The 22,502-nt window shown below is 34.1% G+C and overlaps 1 protein-coding gene across 1 annotated transcript; it reads right to left on the bottom strand.

Annotated features, from left to right (window-relative positions):
* Window positions 1-18,874: 18,874 nt before the first annotated feature.
* On the bottom strand, window positions 18,875-20,060 carry LOC145034949 (NAC domain-containing protein 83-like). Its single transcript, XM_078983520.1, has 3 exons — window positions 19,702-20,060; window positions 19,365-19,612; window positions 18,875-19,275 (listed from the first exon to the last, which is right to left on the bottom strand). Exons 1-3 carry the CDS (start codon window positions 19,880-19,882, stop codon window positions 19,033-19,035), a joined length of 672 nt encoding a protein of 223 aa, XP_078839646.1. The 5' UTR covers window positions 19,883-20,060; the 3' UTR covers window positions 18,875-19,032.
* Between the last annotated feature and the right edge of the window lie 2,442 nt (window positions 20,061-22,502).

Raw genomic sequence — 22,502 nt, 5'->3', positions numbered from 1 at the left:
TTCTATTTTGGAGATGTTTTACCAGATGGGTTACGTAGGAAATCTTCCCATTTTATCAAAGTTCAAGAAGCCAAACCTACCACCAATGTGGAATATCCTTTTTACCCTTCTCTTCAAAAGTTTTTCAGAAAGGGTCACAGGCTCAGACAGTGCAAGTAAGCTTTTCTGCACTATTATCTACATATTATATCATGGAATTAACCTCGATTATGGTTCCATCCTTTGGCAACAACTAGTTCAGAGCACTCTTTCCATAACAAGGCACTCAAAGATCTCTTGTGCTTGGTTATGGTCCGTCATCATCCAACGAGCCATCAATCGACTCAACATTCCGGTGACTAAGGGATATATTAGAGCAGCTATTCCAATACTTCACACTTCGAACTTCATCATGTCTGATCGTACGAAGTTCATGTGTATTGGTTCAATTTCGGAGACAATGCTCAACTATGTTCCAAAAAAACAAGCTTATCAACGAGTATCAAAAGAAACCAACATCAGGTCCTCATCCTTTAACACCTGAGATGCAAAAGGCTTTGTAGGAAATGAACAATCCTGAAAAGAAAATCAAAAAGGCTGCTCGGAAGCCTAGGTCTCCTTCTCTAGTTGTCGAGGAGGATTCGGAGTCTCATACAATTTCCGACGTTCGGTGAACCGAGCAAGTCCTGCATGAAACTGAAGATACAATTGCGACTTCGCAACCAATGGTTTCATAACCAGCAGTTACTCAACCCAATCTAGAGGTAATTTTTTCCATGCCCACCTCTGTACCTTTAACTGAATATTTCTTTCAGGGTCTTACCTATCCATCGTCTCCTACTACTACTACTACTACCACTATCATATCTGCTTCATGTCCTAATGTCTTGGTTGGTGTTTCGCAACCCCAAAGTTCCATTGCTCAATCCACCCCACTTTACACCGAATCTACCACCATAACAACCACAACCACGAGTTCACCACCAGTAACTGGAAACGTATCTAATACGGGGGCGGGTGCTTCTAGTGTTATGATCGATCCTACCTCTACCCCGATCTTACCTTTACCTACTAATAATCCTGAAATAGTTTTTGGTTACGATCGGGATGATTTCCAAGGCTTCCACTACAACCCATTCAATTTTAAATCATCAAGTGATGACGAAGATGCACCTGTGACGAAGGGGCAATTTAAAACCCTTAATGAAAAGTTGGATACTCTACTTGAGTCTTCCAAAAGTTCGTCAAGAACCGAATACTCCTTCAAATATGTTAAAGCCTTAATCGAGACTGTCACTAAGGAGCATGCCAAGAGTCTTGATGCATCAATAAAAGCTGTGGAAAATTCCAAAAAAAAAATGTTCGTGAGGCGACCGAAAATGTAACGGAGTTTATGGTGGACTTTTGTCGATCTTCAGAAAAAAAAAATACCGAAGCGGCTCATCATGAGTCTTGGTTTGACTCTTCAAAAAGAGAAAGCTACTATCTCGAACGTTTGTACTGAAATTCAAGTTGATAATGTTGACCTGCGAGCATTTGTTTCTTCCATGGTTGATAAGTTTCACGAGGACCTTTCTTTGGAGAATAATATAATGGATAAACTTGTTGTGAAAATGGAGAAAGTGAAGGTTCTTACTGTTGATTCTTTGAAGTCTAAAAATGTAGTTATCCGAAGTTGTGTCGCGGATGTGAATCTCTTTCTGCAAAATCTCCTCGAGACTCGTGATTCTTTACTCACGGTCTTCATTCGCCAACATCTGGCTGATAAACATAAACTCGTCTTCTCAATGCTCAATCGAATAGATGGTGTTTCAGAGTCTGGCTCTCTTCTGAAACAAGGGGAGAAGTCAATAAAACAACTGATGGTTCTAGTCAACAAGAACAGAAACCAAATTCAAATGATCCGAAGGGTAATGAAACTTCGAGATCAAAAGGAAAAGGACAGATGACTGACGATGATGATGATGATGAAAAGGATGAAGAGGCACAACTTGAACGTAAGTCTCGTGATAAAGAGCATGACGAAAATCTATAAATTACGAGAGAGGTTGATGCACGTGAAAAAAGCTTCGTGATGCTCAGGTAACACTGGAAATCCAAAAGTCTTTTTTCCCTCCTTGGACTATAGGACGTATCATGAATGAAGCCATCAACAATCCAAGTACTTACTTGTTAGACCCAGTTTTTGGAGAGCACTTTGCATTCACAACTGAACCTACCAATAACTCCAAAGGCGTTCCTATTTCAAATTTTTGAAAACATTAAGAAAGCTCCCATTACAGACTACGGCGTCAACCATTCTCTTTTTTCTTTATACCTCAAGCCCAGGAAGCCTTAGTATCAAACCTGCAGTTCAATGAAAATTACAGTTGTGAAAGTCATCAGGCCAATTGAAACGGAAAGCTTTATCAATACCAAATTCAAAGTTGTATGTGAAGCAAAAAAGTTTAGTCTTTGAGTTTGCACTCACAGACTTGCCATGCCTTAAACCTTTTCATTGGATTTCCTTGTACCATATCTTATTAAAGAATGAACAAAAATTCGGACTCATCATGGCACATATAAAAAGGATGTTGATCTCCTATATCCAAGATGTTGGTAAGATGGACATGGAGATTGCGATTGTCCTCCGAAAGAAGCCTACGGTGCTGCCTAAAGAAGCTCCGAATAACATCAGCAAGATGAGGCTGGGAAAATTTGAGAAAGATAAATAGAGAGTGGCGTTTCAACAAAGTTCTAGAGATGGCACTAATGTTCAGAGGTGTATGTTCTGCCTTCCAGACAAGCATGTTTATTCCGCATCTTGCTCGAACTATGTTTTAGGAATAACTGAACAGTATAAAGTGAACGATGTTGACTCCAAGAAATGCTTCACAGACATGATTAAATGGTACATTCAGGTTTGAAACACCTTGATAGGTCAAATGCCCAAACTATTGACACAAAGGGAGAGATTGATGGGATATTTATTGTGTTGTGTCAATTTATTTATGCATGTATATAATCTTTATTATTATCGGATTAGGCCAGTCCATCCGTCATTATGGTGCTAGGGTTAGACTATAAATATAATATTCATGTATCCTTTGAGGGTTAATGTTTTAATTTCCCTATGTATCTTTACAGAGAAGTTCTACTCGAACTCTTCTAAAATATTAATATTAAAGCATTCGACACCCTTTCAATCATATTATATCTTTGTTCTTGTTGTTTGATTCATATAAACTGTTTTGAATCTATCGATCATTATTTTATTGTTTCTACAGATCAAACCTTTGCATTTTTCGTACTCGATAGAATACTCCCGAAGAGGTATTATGAGATCATGGGACACATTTATTGGCTTAACACATCGCTCTTCAATCTATCCCAACCTTTTCTACACATTCATCCTCTTGTATGAGGAACCTATTTGCCTTCCTTATCATATTTTCAACATTTTGCCACTCCTTTTCTACTTATCTCATTGAATCATTTGAAATATAACTTATTTGATTCTCCTTTCTACTGCATACAAGAGAATATGGCATGTGCTTGTTGTTGGAATCTTTGCTGGTGTATATGATTTTCAACATGTTGGAATCTTGGACTCGGCAAGTTGAAGGACCTACTCGCCGAGTAGAAGAGGGATAAGATGTAGGGTCTAAGCTGTAGACTCGGCGAGTCAGTTCCCGGACTCGGCGAGTAGACACTGTCTGGACAAAAACCCTAATCTGAGGGTTTGCACCCTATTTAACCACTTTAACCCGGCCTCCTTCGTCCCATTTACTCACAGAGGACCCCCATAGCAAACCCTAGCCATTGTTGAAGCAAAGTAGAGAATTTGAAGTGAGTTTGGTGTTCTTGTGATCGAAGGAAGAAAGAGAAGCTTGAAGGAGCAAGAAAGGACTAAAGGGGATCCGAATTTGTGCATCATTTGCAGCTCATTCATGGTAAAAAGTCTGTACCTTGTTCTTCCAAATGCTAGATCCCATTTTGTGTAGTTTTAGCGCTTTATGAGCCATTTTAGCTAGCCAACCATGAATGCAAGCATGGTTCGGGATAAGGGTACGAATCTAGGACCCTTGAGGGGTCATAAAGCAGAAAGGGGGTGCTCTTCCACCCAAGAAAGGCTCCATGCAACTCAAGGGCTTGTTTTAGGACCTTTTGAGCTTAAAGTACCATGCAAGCACATAAAGGTTGTAACTTTACGTGCTAGAACGGTCCTAGGAGCATAGATGTATCCTGTGATCAAGAGTTGTGCATCAGAAATTGAAGATCTAGTGAGAATATGCGACAGACTCGGTGAGTCCATCCTTGGACTCGACGAGTCCCAGATTGAGTCCCAAATCATTTGAGGGTCAAAAGGACCCAGTTGAGTGTGGAAAGGTTTTAGGGAGTCCCGGGGAGTGACCCAATGTTCTGGACTAAGCCATTGTTTGGGATATTCATGGGACTCGACGAGTGCATGAGCAGACTCGGTGAATCCAAGGCAATCTTCATATGGATGAAGTTGAACTCGACGAGTTGTTCATACAACTCGGCAAGCCAACGACAGGACCTGTTTATCAGTTGAAGATGAAATCGACGAGTTGTTCATACAACTCGGCGAGTCGGATGAAGATTGAGTCTATGTTCATTTGGAAGGAAAACTCGTCAATTCATCGCCTAACTCAACGAGTAGAGATGGGTATAAGGTCAAATGGAAGGATAGGGACTCAGCGAGCCATCTCGGCGAGTCAGGTCAACTGGTAGTTGACTTTGACTTTGACCTGGTCGGGGGTAAGATGGTCGTTTTACCCCAAGGACAGGTAGCAGTGTTTGATTGAATGTTTTGTGGGAATTACAGTCGGAGGATTTCCGGAGCAGCAGCAGCTGTAGTGACAAAGAACATGGTTTGGCATGCGGAATTAAAGTTTGCACAATTACACGGTGATTTGGTGCTAAAAGATATATTCGATCATAGTAAATGAGTACAAAAAGGGATCTAGTCTAGAACTTCATAAATATTTCACTCACTAATCACTATGAACTACATCTCTCAATCACACCTCTACAAGTGGAAAAACCCACCTTATAGAGAGGTGTTTACATATCTCTCTCTCAATCTCATTAATACATGGGTCTAAAGGCTAATGCACCACATGCAAGTGGGTTTTACAAAAGTCAAACATTTATAAAGTCAATCATAAATAACTTTGCACCCCAACATTCTCCCCCTCAAAGTTAGGAATGAATGACCTACTTTAAATCTTCCAAAGTCGGGCAACTACGCAGTTCGAGCCTCAAAGGTGACACATGTCGAAACAAACTTCAATATTCAATTCTTCCATGACTCTTTAATTTGGGCTCTAGGATGTGAGACCATACAAACTGAGCAGCAACGAATGATCAAGAGTATTCCAAACTCCAAATAACCACCCAAAAGTTGCGTATAAAAATACACCCCAAAAATCTTCAATAAATCCAAACCCATTTCGAATACATCACTTCCGAACTTCCAATTGCATCATCTCGTGGCTTCAAAACTTCAAAATCACTTCGGTCTTCAAATCCGCGTAATATGAAAAATTCAAGTTCGAATTTCTATATAAAACTTCTCCCCCTTTTTATAATCAAAAAATGATTATAAAACTCCCAAGGAAAAAGAATGTGCTCTATTTGGAATTTTTCATGTCAAAACTCCCCCTTAACATGTGGCATAAACATTGTGCTTCAATCCGGAAAATCCAAAAAATATTGAATTTTTAGCTTCGTTCACGGATCGCCTTTGACAAAATTTCTCAAAAATGGGTAGAAATTGTCAATTTCATAATTCTGCAGTGACCCGTTGCGTCCAAAACAGTAAAATATGCAAAACTCTCCCCTTTTTCCAAAGTTGGGTAGAAAGCGTCAATTTGCACAAACTGCAGGGGCTTGAAATGCATTTTCTTCAATTTTCAGTAAAAACAGTCCTTTTTCGAATTTGGGTATGAACCGCCAAATATTCGAAGCCTCAGGGACTATTTTTGAAAATTCTGTCATTTGCACCAAACATACGAAGAATCCCCAAAATATTCGAAGCCCTTAAAAAATTTTCGAATTTGGGTGAAAAGTGTCAAACATTCGAAATTTCAATTAATTGTTGAGTTTTCCAAACATTTAAAATTTTAGGGGCTGAATTCGAAAATTCTGCTTTTTGATCAAAATGTTCGAAGCTTTTGCCAATCATTCAAAGCCTTTTCCCAATTGACAACCATTCGAAATTTCACGGGTGATTTTCGAAAATTTTGCTTTTTGGATCAAAATATTCGAAGCCTTGCTCAATTCATACGAAGCGTGCTTTTTCCCTTTTCACACGAATTCGAAGCAGTCGAAGCCTATCCAATGAACAGTAACCTCGTAATCATCCAACCTCTCAATCGAATTATCTCACTTCGTACATTCAAATCACCCTTCGTTCCTTACAGTTCTTCCCCAAATCATCAATCCAAAACACAGGAACGCTTCGTACATTCACCCGTATGTTCCCTTCGAATCTTATTCACCAAATCACACAGTCGATCATTTGTCGTTCGTTTTTCAGTTCAACCCAAACATACAGTTCATCACTCTTTCTCAAACACTAATTGTTCCTCAATCAATCTTCGACTCCGGTTCTTCGTTCTTTTCATTACAGGGACCACATCGACCAAAATCGACTCGAAACATTCAAAGAATTCGCCCCAATTCCAAAATCGTTGACATCAACAACAAATTTCAACCCTTCGAATATTCATACTAAGTTAAGCTTAGATTTCCAATCCAGTCAATGGATCGAACAAAACTTTTGCTTTTTGATACAAGTACCCCAAAATTATCAAAATCTTTGAAATCGATTCCATAATCAGTCATTAAGAAGGCTTTCGTTATCAAACAATCGACTCTAAACCATTGTTCATTCGAATCTTGACCCAAAAATCACCGACTCTAAAAAGTTATCCCAAATCGAAATTATCGATCTATCACACCAAAGACTCCGATCGATCGAATCCAACATTAACTTTGCTTTTCATTCAATAATTGTCATCTACATTCGAAAATTGACTCCAAACACAGTTCACAGTTGAAAATCGTCAACCCAAAACCAATAATCGTTCTTAAACCCATTGAAATCAAAAATCGATTAAAGCTTCATTCTTCACTGTTTCTTTCTAGTCTTGACAAATATGAAAGCCATAATATTCAAAACAATTTCAGATCAAAACCAAAACTTTTTGTTCTTCAACTGTTCTTCATTGATTTCAACTGTTCTTGATTAATTTGATCAAAATGAAGAATCAATATGATGATTTCTTCATTGGAACTTGTATAAAATCGAGTTCATCATATTCCAAATCATAAGAAGTCGAGACTCATTTTCAGATATACATTTAACATCGATCGAGAAAAAAAAATAGAGAACAAGATGAAGAACTCAAGAACAGTCGATCATGAAGTGCAATGAGTCAATAGTACAAGAATAATATGCCTGTGTACAAGTCAAAAGTATGAACAAATATGCGTATACTCATACCAAATGGATCTTACTTGTGACTTTGGGCTAAAACATGTTTGATAAACAAATGGGAAATCAAATTTGGGCTCAAACCAAGATCATGAACAGTAAGTATATTAAATTGACCGGGCTCAATCAATTTAAATGAACAATTATCGATCGGACATTGGGCTTTAACACTTGGATCAATGAATACCAATGAATTAGATCTTTTGAATTCGGATTTAGGCTTGATCGTTTTAAAAAAAAAATTGTTGAAACACCAATAGGGTAAAAACAGATTAGATTCAACGAAACAAATTGATCAAAATTCAAAAACGTAACGCACGATTCAATGAAATAAAGAGAGATCATAGAGATAGACTCACCAAAATTGTTCAAATTGCGAAAAAAATTGCCAAACCGAGAATCGTTCTTCAAAAAATCACCTTGACCTTGAAGACCCGCTCTGATACCAATTGTAGTGAAAGAGAACATGGTTTGACATGCGGAATTAAAGTTTGCACAATTGAACACGGTGATTTGGGTGCTAAAAGATATATTCGATCATAGTAAATGAGTACAAAAAGGGATCTAGTCTAGAACTTCACAAATATCTCACTCACTAATCACTATGAACTACATCTCTCAAGCACACCTCTACAAGTGGACAAACCTACCTTATATAAAGGTATTTACATGCCTCTCTCTCTCTCTCACTCTCATTAACACATGGGTCTAAAGGCTAATGCACCACATGCAAGTGGTTTTACAAAAGTCAAACATTTACAAAGTCAAAAATGAATAACTTTGCACCCCAACAGTAGCAGATAGTTAGTTCCCACGCATATCAGCAGCTACTTCGAGGTGAGTTACCTTCCAGTAGCGGTGGGTCTACGGCCACAATGTCGGCCCATCAGTAGGAATTGTATGATTATATGATTGTCTCTGTGATATTCATCAAGGTTTGCTACTACCTGATATGTTATGTGCTAGTATGATATGATGCTATGTGCTAGTGACAGTAGGGGAGATAGTCCCCAGATTACCGGTCGATAGGGCCAAAGGGGTAGTCATGCCCAGCCATGCTAGATAGATTATGTGATATGTATTATGTAGTAATAGTAGGGGGTGAAATAGTCCCTAGTATCCGATCAAGAGGACCGAAGGGGAGGCCAGCACCCAGATATGCTAGCCAGTATCCGATCAAGAGGACCGAAGGGGAGGGCAGCACCCAGATATGCTAGCCAGTATCCGGTCTAGAGGACCGAAGGGGTCGGTCGGGCACCCAGATATGCCTGACAATATATGTATGTTATATGGGTGTATGACATGTGGTACGAGGGGGGAACTCACTAAGCTTCATGCTTACAGTTTTCAGTTTTGGTTTCAGGTACCTCTTCATCGAAGGGGAAGGAGTTGGCGCGGTAACGGCACATCATACACACACATTGTTTTCCGCTTTACGAACTTCAGCTGGGATTTGTACTCTGATGTTTGGTTGTTTTCATATTTTGGTTTCAGACATGATGTATGTTATGAAATGGCTTGATCAGATAATGTTTTATTTACAAATGTTTTCCAAAGTATTAATTTAAAAACGAAATTTTTGGACGTGAAATTTGGGTCGTTACATCTTTGGTTAAAAGTGGATCAATTTTTGGCTACAGTTACTTCTGCAACCCCAAAGACCACTGAAGACTTAACTCAACAATCCCTGATTGATAGAATCTAAGCCTTGGAAACTAGAGAGAAACTTACTGCAGAGAGAATGCTTCTACGCATAGAGATGGGGATCAGAAAACATGATAATCAATGAACTTTGGATCATAAGGAATTCATCTCCAAGGCCACTAATTTTATCGAAGATGTGAAGGCACTCAAGACTGAAACTCAACAAACCCTACAGGCTCAAGAAAAAAAAATCTAAGCAACTCATCGATGAAACTCACACTGCTTATGAATCAGGGTATTCAGTTCTTCAAGATACAATTAAAGGGTTCAAGCGATCCTTAACTACAAAAGAAAGTGTTGATGAAATCCTTCATATCACCAAAGGTATTTATTAAACACTTCTCAACCTAGATATACCAACCAACAAGTTAGTGTGTGATCAGATGGTAACCCAATTCAACACTACTTTCTAGAATCTTGATGACTTGAAGAGTTAGTTTGAGGAGCAGGTGGAGCTTGCTTCCTCAAAAGGGGGAAGTGATCCAAACCAGGGTATAAGGATTGAAACTTTTTCATCCTAGAAAACATCTAAGTCAAAAACTCCTTCGGTTAACCAATCCATCACTCCTCCTCAAGGTCAACCTTCTTGAGAGCACATCAGAGATCCAGCTCTTCTTCCTTCTCCTCAGGCTCAAAATCCTCCTCACCTGAAAATCTAGAGGAAGATGTGTCATTAATTCACTCTGATGATTCCACAGCCAAGGTTCAAAATAAACAAGATTGGAGAGCTACATAGTTTGCGGGCAAAATATGAAGGGTACAAGGGTTCGTACCACTTTTGATGAGAATTTAATCAATTTGTGGGTAAATCCTACCTGAAGACTCTTGGACTCTGACTATGTTCAAATTCTAACATATGCAAAACCTTCTTCAGATGGCTACTGGGATATACCGATTTCTCCAACCTCCAAATACTTCCCAGTGTTTCAATCCTTTGAGCTCACCATTCTCGATGATCGAAGGCTCCCCATGGAGTTTGAACAACTGAACCTTTTCCATGCCAAACATGGTGGTAAATTTGAAGGCATTTGGTCAAATGATAAACTAGAAGGGGTGACGAATTACAAGGCCAGAAAGTTCATGAAGAATGAATTCTTTTAGTACACTCTTTCCTGGAGAGGATGTGATTACATCAAATCACAAGCATACTTTATGTTTATGAATCGTGAAGAGATTTACTTGATTGTTTGAGTGTTCCAACTAAAAGCTAAGAAGTATCCAAAGATGAAGATTGCCTTTGAAAGGGCATGTGAATTCCTTAAGGCCCTGGTGTTTACAAGAACTTAGAAATTCAGTTGAGACTTGCTCAAAATTTTGATTTTCCTCCGTTTGATCATGTTCCAGTTATCATTGAGGGATTTCAAGGGATGAACCTTGGTGCAACAAACTTTCCAAACCTTGGGATCGTTTACAAGAACTCTCAATCAAGTTCAAAATTCTTCATTCCAGTCACAACCATTCATCGCTTATCTAAGAAGCAATTGGAGATCACCTTGACTGCGGTGCAAAGATCCAAACACACCACTGAAGTGGTGACGTTTGAAATAACTAGGAGGATCAAATGGATTTTTAAAGTTAGAAAATTTTGGTGGATCCTTATCAAGTTTCTCAAACTAAATCAATGAAGAACTTAGTTGCAAGGTCACTTTGGGGGAAATTATTGATACAAGAAAGTGACCCTCTACAACTAAGATAAACTCAAAGACCCCAATGCCTTTGTAAACACGAGAAGAATTACCGAAGACTCTTTTTCATCTTATGGACCCAAAGACGAGAAGAAGACTCGCAGACGGATGTAACATGAAGACTGTCACAAGTTAACTTTTGTAACTTTTCTTGTAAACTTTATTGTTATCCGGTGTACTCTTCAGGGTCACCGAAGTCAACTACTTTGTATTTTTTTATTATTTTGTGTAAATTTTGGGCCTATATAAATAGAGTGTCCCACTTCATGTTTACGTACCAATTTATGAACTTATCAATATAAGATCTTTCATCTTTATTCTATCTAAAGTTATCTGATTGATACTTTAATTGAGCCCCTCTTTGCTTATGTTGTTCATCGTATGTTAACTTGTGTTTGATTGTAAACCATGTTACGATCCAACTAAGTGTCTACTTGTTTAATGCTTATTGATATAAACTTGATGCTATTTACATTCCTTACATTTCCACAATCTAACTATTATTGTTGAGCTAACAAAGATCCATTGAGATTAACTTATTATTCCATAATATATTATCTCGTTACTAACTTTTATTAAGTTTTTCTTTCAACACATTAGTCATGTCTGATAGATCCTAAGTACTATGATTAACTTTGACAGTAAGCTACAACTTGTTATTGTGTATATGAAGGTGTATTTGTCTTGATCCCATTACTACTTGATGTACCTTGCTTTCGATAGGTTCGGCCTCCATTCGTCCTATCAAAGTAATTTAGTACACCATTACTTATGCCCACGTTTGGAAGTCCGAGAATCCCCATTTAGGTTCGGCCGGATGGCCTCTTTGAGGGTTAGACCAAGGAGATTTATTAATAGATCAGTGATATATCTCAGTATATGTTATCAAATAAGTCTCAATGTGATTAGAATCATCTTATTGGAAACCCCAAAAGCCAAGGAAGTCCCTCAGTCCCTTAAAAAGTATTTTGGTTTGTTTATTAAGTAAAACAATTAAATAAAAACATATTTATTATATATATATATATATATATATATATATATATATATATATATTTATGATGCCCAAAATTACAAACCATGATAGCTTCTAACCGAGCCTAAAACAAGGATGGCAGATGCACAATTTAAAAGGGTTAGAGGTTGTTTGTTCTTAATTAATCCAAGAAAAAGTCTCGTGTTTCCTTTATCTTCTTATTCTTGATTAGACATTTAAAATTATTTTGTAGGTTTGAGAATCATAGAAAACTCCATTGAAAAGCATTTCATTGAGCAACTTGGTAGGTATTATTGATTTCTTCATTGTTACAAAGCAAACCGTTAGAGACTTTTATATTATCAAATTTGGAATCAACCCACTCATGTTGGTGATTTCTCATAGAGATAAAGCATGAGTAGAATCATTTTGGTTGTTAAGAAATCAAGAGCATTAAAGAAGAATTGAAACCTCGTTAGAAATTCTTCCCATGCACCTTTTGTCGTGTTGCTTCGTTGACCTAATAACAACTCATATTGGCTCAAACATTTGTTTCTTCCCCAAGAAGTGCTAATCAAAGGCATCAAGGTATGATGGGATTGTTTGGGAGGTTTCTTTGGTTCTTGTGATGAAGAAAGGATAACCTGATGTGGTTAAATGGTACACGGGTGTAGATGATTCACAATCCCTTCTAATACCGGTGGTGAGATGATGGTGATGGATGATGTAGAGGTATGTGTTATGTAGGTGAAGATGGTGGTGTTATGTGGGTGAAGATGACGATGATATATGATGTTGTTATAGGGTGAAACTAATATGCTTAATTTACAGAATATTAATTGATTTAATTTTTTACCATAATTAATTATAGATATATTGTGGAAAGAAGGCAAAAATATTTACAACTTTAGTATTTTAAGTTTATGTCGCTTCTACCATTAACATCGAAATTAGCTTAGAAGTCTGCAGTCTAGATGCCTTTCCAGGACAACCATTGATTTTGTAATGCTTTTGGTGAAAACAAACATTTGACTTAAAAACCATAGGCTTCCGACATCCTAGGATACTACGTAGGACGTTCGACGTTTTTCATCCATTTTCCATGTTAAACAAAGAATTTAAAGAGCATGCAAAAATGGTATGCAACATATTATCCAACATACTAGGATGCCAAGGCCATGAATTACCCTACTTTCCATATTTGAAAAGCCCTAAAAAACGGAGGTTTGCCTTTTGCCTCATTATTTATCAACGGTCTCTAGATGTTTTGACATACTTGTTATAGCCTCTAAGAGTTCTAAATCCTTCCCTAAATACTTCCAATCCATATTTCATCAAGATCAAATTCTTAGACTAGAAGGAGGGGAGTACGATAAGAGCTTATGTGACATGTTTTACCGTAGTGAACAGCGTCCCTTCTATTCGGTTTGGGTGGTGCGGCTAAATGAGGGAGTTCTTCTCTCTCTCTCTCTCTCTCTCTCTCTCTCTCTCTCTCTCTCTCTCTCTCTCTCTCTCTCTCTCTTCATGGTATACCATTCTTTGTGTGTGGTATTGGAGTCTAGCAAAATAAAAGAGTGTGACACCACTTCTTCCAACCTTATTCATCAAGATTGAAGAATTTCTTCAGCATTGGAAGCATGTTCATCAATAACTCTATTTCTGCATCTTCGCCAATTATGCGTGATCGCAACCGGGAGTATGTTCTAAGTTCATTATATATTGTAGAAGTTGTTATTTCTTTGAATCTTTTTGAAGACTTGAATGATTCATGTATCTCTTTAATATCTTGTGGTACAGCATACAATCCTGACAAACATAAAGAATTTGTTATGTTATTTTTTAAGAAAGTAAAACAACACATAAAGAAAAAATTAGTGACAAGCTAGTGAAACAATGTACATAAACAAGCCTCTACGGGGTTACATTTGAGGTAGCACCACAAAATCTAGTTTATTTTTTTCCCATTCGATTGACTCATATGCCAAGTTAGTTTCATTAATTAAATCCCTTAAATTCTTACCTGCATCATTTGAGGTTTTTATTTTTCCTCTTTGTTTCATTGTTGCTTTTTTCGTTAGTCTTTATGCTATTTTTATAAAATAGTTCCCATTAAATATGATCCTAGTAAGCGACGATCAACCAATATAATTTAGAAAGATTTTTTTTAACAAGCTGATCATGCCGTTCTTTATATATCTACTTGCCACATATTGGCAATTAGTTGTCTATATATGGTTGCATTATTTCCTAAATTGGTAATTAGTTAAATATACATGATTATAAATATGGGTGATAGTTTTGTTAATTCCATTTCGGGTTAAGTGTAGCATATTAAATTTAAAATAACTCAAAATATGAAAATACATGTTACTATGCTAGTCATGTATTGTTATTTTAGATTATAGTCCGAAAACTCTATATATTCCTCTCTTTCAAAAAATAAATAAATAAATAAAACTATACATGTTACTATGCTAGCATATTAAAATTGATATAATTTAATGTTTACATTAACATTAGTAGATGATGGCCTAGAATATTCAAGACTCAAGAACCGATCAGTTGGCATATATAATTATTCAATTTGTAGAAATCATATATTGTTTTTATAAAATCAATAAAACCATAATTTGCCAATTTGGTATTTTATATATTTTGATGCGGATAAACATATCAATATTCTTTAAAAGCAGGTAGGTGCACCGTAGGAAAAACTGTTCAACTTCGTAACGGGCATTAATGATATACAACATTTCCAAATCCATGTTCGATCATGATAAGGTATCCTGAGTTCATATATTTTTAATTAATGAAGCTTAATTGAAGCTTGATCGACAGCTTTAAACCAAAAGACTTACTTTTTCTTGAACAACTGTAATATATTAAAAATTAACCAAATGCTAGGAAACCAAAACAATTATAAAGATATAGAAATTAACGGGAAATTAACACTCCAAAAACGCTTTAATCCTTTTGTTTCTATTCGTATACCGCATAAAAGAAAAATCAACTATGCTATTAAAAACCAAGTCATTATGGTATTTCCACGTCATCCTGATTACTAAACCAAAAAATTTATCCTTGTTTACATTTGGTGTTATATTTAGGTTGGAGTAAGTTCAATCAAAGCTTATACATTCGTAAGCATTTGATTAGTCTGAGTGCCTAGTGATTAAGTTGAGAAATTACAAGTGTACCACTAATAATATGGTATGAGAAAAGAGTTTGTTATTCTAATGGGATTATGGGAAATCTCCGATAAACTATGACTATTCTGTGGCAGGTTATGGTTTCATTGTAACTTTTGTTGTTTGAACAGAAAAGTCTCAATTATTTATATTTTGCTCAAATTAACGAAATAGTCATTATTTTTTTCAACAGAAAATGACAGATTATCATATAAAATTAAATAATTAATATTTTTCTATTCAAAAATAAATGTTGGAATTAAACCGTAAACTTACCAAAATATTGAGACTTTATCAGAGATTTCCCTTATTTTAATGGATCTAGTCGAATAATGAATTAGCCTCATGTTGGGATACGCAACTATATATCATGGAGTTGGTTTGCAGTTAGGAGTGTTAACGGGCCGGTTCGGCTCGGATGGTAATAAAATTGTGAACCGTGAGCGTGGAGCGGATACCTCATGTGCACTACCTGAAACCGAACTTCATTGGCAAAAAAACCGAACCGTATGATGACGGACAACCACGGTTCGGTTCACGGGTACCCGCTAAGTATAAATGTCAAATTCAATAAACATTACCAACTTTATTTCAAACATTTCTTTCTAAAAATAAGTAAGTCGTAAACTAAAAAAAAACACAATGAAAATTAAATAGCATTCATTATAATCTGTTTAATTATATGTAATTAAAATAACAATAAAACATGACGATGAACGTAGAAGTGAACGTTCAGAATTGTTGATGGCAATTGGGCAGTATCATGCTCCTTGATAAATGTTCTTTTTCAATCAACCTAACCATGCAAAGAATCAAAGACGGTGACAAAAAAATTACATACAAGATCTTTAGTATTTATATTATGGGCGTGTTTGGTACGAAGCTTTTGGAAGCGTTTGGGGGCTTCAAGCTTTTAGCTTTTGACAAAACACTCTAGTTTAAACAAAAAACTTCGTTTGGCAGTACGAGCGTTTAGCTTTTAGTTTTAACAAAACGCTCCGATTCTAAAAGCTACTTCATGTAGCTTCTAACAAAACGCTCCGGAACTTTTGAAATCAATTTCCATAATTACACTTAAAAATATATTTATATATATATATATATATATATATATATATATATATATATATATATATATATATATATATATATATATATATATATATTAATAAATTGTCTTTTATGTAATTTTATATATTTCAAAAGCTCCCAACTACTTTTGCCAAACATTCATATAACAAATAAAAGCTACAGCTTCCCGCTACCAGCTACCCGCTACCAGCTAACCGCTACCCGCTTCCAGCTAACAGCTACTTTTGCCAAACACACCCTATGTTTAGTTTCTATAAAAATAATATTATTTATTTATTTATTGTGTTTGGATCTTTTATATTAAAAATAATGTTTCAAGATCAATGAAAATAATAATATATATATATATATATATATATATATATATATATATATATATATATATATATATATATATATATATATATATATATATCGACACACACATGGTTTGGTTCGGGTATCCGCGGATACCGACATATCCAAACTGAAACCAACTCGTAGATAGTCGGTTTTTTCGGTTTCGGTTTCTTTTCTATTTCAGTTTCGATTTTTCGGTTTCGAATTGGCCGGATCGGCTCGGTTTTTCAGTTTTGCGGTTTTTTTGCACACCCCTATGTGCAATATTCTTTTCGTAAACATTTTAGTCTTTGTTTCAGGTCGTGTATGATTTACGAAACTATCAGTGTTGTATGATGTTTTAATGATCACCATATGAGTACTTTGTTAACAAATGCTTTGGAGTTAAGAGAGTTGAGTAGTTTGGAGATTCAATTTATGATAGAATTATCATGTATTTGTTTAATTGGTTTGTTCATAAAAATAACAAACACGAAAAATCAATTGAGTTTCTTGGTTACAAGACCTATCGTTGGTTATCCAAATATAAATGTTTTCTAGCTTTTTGCTAGTTTTTACTTTTTCTAATATGCTCCATAAAAACAATTTACTTAATTTCTGGATCAATAACTTATTTTTTTTAGTTCTCCTGCATACGATGTTTTACGTTATTTTGTACAAAAACAAAAACCCTAACACATATAACATTCACACTCAGCGTAGATGTTGTGGAATCTTTCATTTGTCCTTGTTACATGGCGTTGTCAAAAGTTAATGAAAGACAATAATGAAATTCTTTGTAATTTTCTTAATCTTGTTTTGGAAGTTAAGTGGTAAGATTAGGTTACGAGTAATAACATACTAAAACCGTAATAATTCAAAACGCACATATTAATGTTTTAATAATGGCCTTGCATGTTCATGCTAAAAAAAATCAACCTATCAACCATAATTGATTATCTATTTTGATGGTTTGATAAGGTTGGGATTAAATGTATAAAAATTTGGATTAACCAAATCATAAACATTACCATTAGTATAGTGGATTTACACATTTAAGACCTAAAGAATCCATCTACCAACCATAACCGAGTAATTGTTTTATAGTTTGAAAACTACCTCTTCTGCGCTCTCGCATATTTTGCGCTATCTAGTAAATACAAAAACCCTACATCCTTTAGAGTGTTAATATAAATCATGGTTTTAAAAAGTTCGTCATGACTCAAACGCTTGTTCTTAACGTCATGGCTCCAAGGCTTCTACTTAATGTTATGGTTCTAGAAAAAAAATCATCTTAAGTCATATATATATATATATATATATATATATATATATATATATATATATATAATTGCTACCTTAAATCACACCTTAACAAATATCATGGCTCGTCACAACTCATAAAATTTAAGATTTAACATTATCGGCACAACACAACAAGTCTCACGTCATTTATTTAAAGCTATTTAGAGCTTTGATATTAACAATCACACAATTAAATATTTTATCAGGAAGAATCTCTTGTGCAAGTGACTTGTACAAGTTATTGCTCTCATTTGTTTTGATGGGAAGAACCAATAAACTCTAACTTCTTATATTACCAATATTTATACCTATTAAATTAAATAAATAAGAATACGACAAATGAAGTGCTAGAGAGCATTAAGGGATAATGCACGAGAGATGTAGGTGTCATATAGGACTTTGTTGGATCAAATGAGAAAACTATAGATCTAAAATTATACTAAGCAATTATCAAATAGGATATTGGCACACTCCCCCATAATTAATCGCTTAAGAACTTTACATGATCAATAAATGAAAATTGATTAAACCTGAATTAGAATATCCCAAAAAGAGGTTACACTTTTAATACCTTAAAATAAAAAAGTCTTTTGTAACGTAACAAAATAGTTGAAACAAAATATCACTATCAAACAATATAATATTTTATATGCAAAAACTACTAAAAAACAAAGAAACGCATAATAAGTTAATTAACACACTATTCATAAAGCAGTAACTAAAAAAATTGTGTTGTAGATTTTTTAACGATTAACTTATCTAAAATATAAAAATCAACTTCTTTATAATTATATTTTTAGATTTATATTCAGTAACAGATTTTCTATTATTGTTTACTTATAAACTTATAAGTTATATCATTTAACATTTCCTAATATAAAAATTAATAAAAAAACACATTGCTTTCATTTCCAATTTATATTTTCTCGTAGTATGTTCCTTCTCAAAATAGATGCACGGATGGAATCTTGACATGAGGAAATTGGGGTTTGTTTGTGGGTGGAATCGTCCCTCCTCTCTTTACCCAAAACGAACCCTGTCTTCAACTGCAAAATCTTCCATTAAACCACAATTTTTTTTGTATGATTATCAAGTTTAGATTGAAGAACACGAACACAACATAAAACTGAAATTTCATCATCACCATCATCATTTTCATTATCATCATAAACTTCCGATTACATACTTCAACTAGCTTCCCGATTTAAAAAAAAAAAAAAAAAAAAAACTAACTTTACATTACTAGTTATACTACTGTAAGTAAACTCAGCAACAAGATTCTTAATTTCCCCGCATATATTTACTGTTCTCTTCACCTTCATCTGCCATGGGAGAAGCATTTGTAACCCCACTTGAACCAGAAGATGATGCTGCAGGTTCCAAATTCAGATCGCCGGTTCTTGGAATACCAGCCAGGAAATCATAGAAAATCGGTCCAGCTTCCTCAACTCTCACATCGTTCTCACCACTTTTTCTTGCATTTTTCTTCAAAAACATCCTGCAAATCACCCAATTCTCCATGCCCTGGAAACAATTCGAATTCGAAATGAGGTTAATTATCAGAATTTTCAGAAAACAAAACGTAAATTAAGCCGATTTTTTTTCGATGTTACCTGGATTGGATTAGCAAGCTTGTACTCATGCATGACCCAATTGGTTTTCGACCCGTTTGGGGCTTTGCCTCGGTAGAACACCAAAGTTTTCTTCGAACCAACAATTTGTTTGTTCTTCGAATCAACAATTTGCTTGTCTAAACCAGTCGCCTTCCAGTATCCAGATGTAGTGACTCGATTGGATCGTTTACCATTTGGGTATTTGATCTCCATGTTGCTATAGAAGTACCTTTCTTGCTTCGGATCACCTAAAACACACGAAAACAAACCATTATCGTCTCACATTACATTTATTTGAAAGAATTTTTTTCAATTTTCAGAAAGAAGAGTCACGGACCTGGTAAATCCCATGGATCAGACCTGCAAACATCAGCTTCAGCAATGATGGGCGAAGAAACAGGGCGAGATTGGACCTTTCTTTTCAAGAAGTGCACTACAAGTTCTTCATCCGTAGGGAAGAACCTGAAGCCAGGAGGTAATCGAAGGCCACCATTGTTGACTGAATTGAGGTTTTCCATTTCGCAATTTTCAAAAAGATAGAAGAAATCAAGAAAAAGGGTGAAATCTTTTTGTTTTAAGGTTAGGGTTCTTGGATAGTTGGAAACTCCATTTGTTTTTAGTTTTTATTTAGAGATTTGGGGAACAAGAGAAAAGGTGTGTGGGGTGTAGGTATGTAAGAAGGAAAGTAAGGAGTCTTTATATAATAGTAAAGAGGATAGACGAAGAAGGACGAGTGTATTTTGCGTGAACCGGACTCAATCTCCTCTTCCCCTTTGACGCAATTTATTCCATATCCACCGCTTGTTTTCTTGTCTTACAACTCATTATTTTTGTGTTTGACAAATTTTATTGTAATATATTTTATATATATTGTAATATAAATTTTAATAATTGGATACAAAAGTGGTTGAAAAAGTTATAATAAATGTAAAAACAACAAAATACTGAAATAAATAAATTTATTATAGTTTATTGTTCTTTTTTTTTATTTTTTTATTGGAAAATTATTCATAGTTAATTAATGAGAATCTAAACAAGCAACAATTTGTACCGTTAACTTTTTTGTATGATAAAATCAATTTTTATAGGGACATCTACAAATATAAATAACATAAATATTATATGATTGATAAATTTTATTATAATATATTTTATATAAATACTCTAACATAAATTTTAATACGTCATTTGGTCAACACAAAAGTAGTTGAAAAAGTTATAATAAATGTTAAACAACAATATAATGAAATAAATGAACTTTTATTTTTTTATTGTTACGTTATTTTTCACTTTTTTATTATAACATTATTTATATTTACTTAGGTGTTGTTTGTTTTTTCTGAGGCAAAATGTTTGCAGTCTGCAGACCATATCTATAGATCTCTACAGTAGAAAATGTAGACCAAACGTTTTCAGTCTGAAAAAAGAAGACTGTTTGTTTTTTTTTTAATATCTGCGGGCTACTAAAATAAACTGAAATTTAAATAAATTAATTTATTTAAACTTCAAAGTGAGTTTTAAATATTTTCATTACTTCGTTATAAATAATTAACGAATTTAGAACAACTTTTATGTATTATTGTATAAAAAATAAAAATAAAAATGGTGAATTAACTTATATATTTTATAAAAACCAACAATTTTGGTTGCAAATTTATAACTAAACATTATAATTAGTGATCAAAGAATTTGATACATAAATGGATGAAAATAAATTTTAATTTTTTCAATTAAATCCATTAAAAACATACCATAAATATTTTCTCGAGAAATTGACGATACTGTAGTAAATAATGTTTTATAAAATTTGGCAAAAAATATAAGAATATATTATGATTTTTTTTCATATTTATATAAACAACTTCAACGACTATTATTGTAATAAATTTTTATTTATAAATTTGTTAAAAATATCATGTTTGTAACGTCGAACGTTCTTTTTTAAGTTTTATAACTTTTTTTTCAAATTATATATCATTAATAAAGGTAGAAAAATTATAAATTAAGAAAAAACTTTAAAAAAATAAGATATGTATGTTTTTTTAGGCTAGAAGATGTCTGAAGATATTAGAATACTCTGGTACACATCTGCACTAAAAAGAGGGCGTGCAGACATTTTTAGGTCTGCAGTCTTCAAAAAAACAAACAGTCTGGGAAGGCTAATGTCTGCGTATGGTCTGTATGGTGCAGACAGAAGAGGTCATGCAAATTTGCAGACAAAAAACAAACACTACCTTAGTGATCACAATACAATTAATGAGAAGTCAAACGGACAACAAGTTGTCCTACTAAACCTTTTATATAAATATAAATACTCTAACATAAATTTTAATACGTCATTGGATCAACACAAAAGTTGTTGAAAAAGTAATAATAAATGTTAAACAACAATATAATGAAATAAATGAATTTTTATTTTTTATTGTTATGTTATTTTTCATTTTTTTTATTGGAACATTATTTATATTTACTAAGTGATCACAATACAATTAATGAGAAGTCAAACGAGCAACAAGTTGTGTTAATAAACCTTTTTGCATGATAAAATTAATTCTTTTAGAGCATTAGATATGGATCACTTTATAACACTAAATTCATATGACACATCAACCATAACATCAATAGGGAAATATTGTTCCCCATGTTATAACATATTAAGAGGCAGAGAGATAAAGAAAAAAAATGATTTGATTGGTTGATAAATGTAACAACCAATTAAATTTTCTGTTGCATCTTGTCTTCGTCACAACAAGATATGTCATAACACCCTCTTAACAAGAAAAGGTGGTGGTATTTATCTTGTTATGACTAGGTTATGAGGTATCACATCAACAATAATATTATTTCTCGTTACTTATACTGTATGTTCTTAAAAACTACATCCATAAATCTAAATGGCAAAAATATTACGGATTCAACAAATTCTATTACAATATATTTTATATATATATTCTAATATAAATTTTAATAAGTCAGATCAAAAGTGGTTGAAAAAATTATAATAAATGTAAAAACAACAATAAAGTGAAATAAATGAATATATTATATTTTATTCTTATGTTTTTTTTTCTAATTTTTTATTGGAAATATTATTTATAGTTAATTAGTGATCACAATACAATGAGTGAGAAGAAAAGG

This window comes from Lactuca saligna, chromosome 3 (assembly GCF_052625555.1).
Source record: "Lactuca saligna cultivar CGN05327 chromosome 3, ASM5262555v1, whole genome shotgun sequence".
In the NCBI taxonomy this organism is placed as follows: domain Eukaryota; kingdom Viridiplantae; phylum Streptophyta; class Magnoliopsida; order Asterales; family Asteraceae; genus Lactuca; species Lactuca saligna.
The sequence above is the reverse complement of the archived record's forward strand: the minus strand, read 5'-3'. Positions and strand labels throughout refer to the sequence as shown.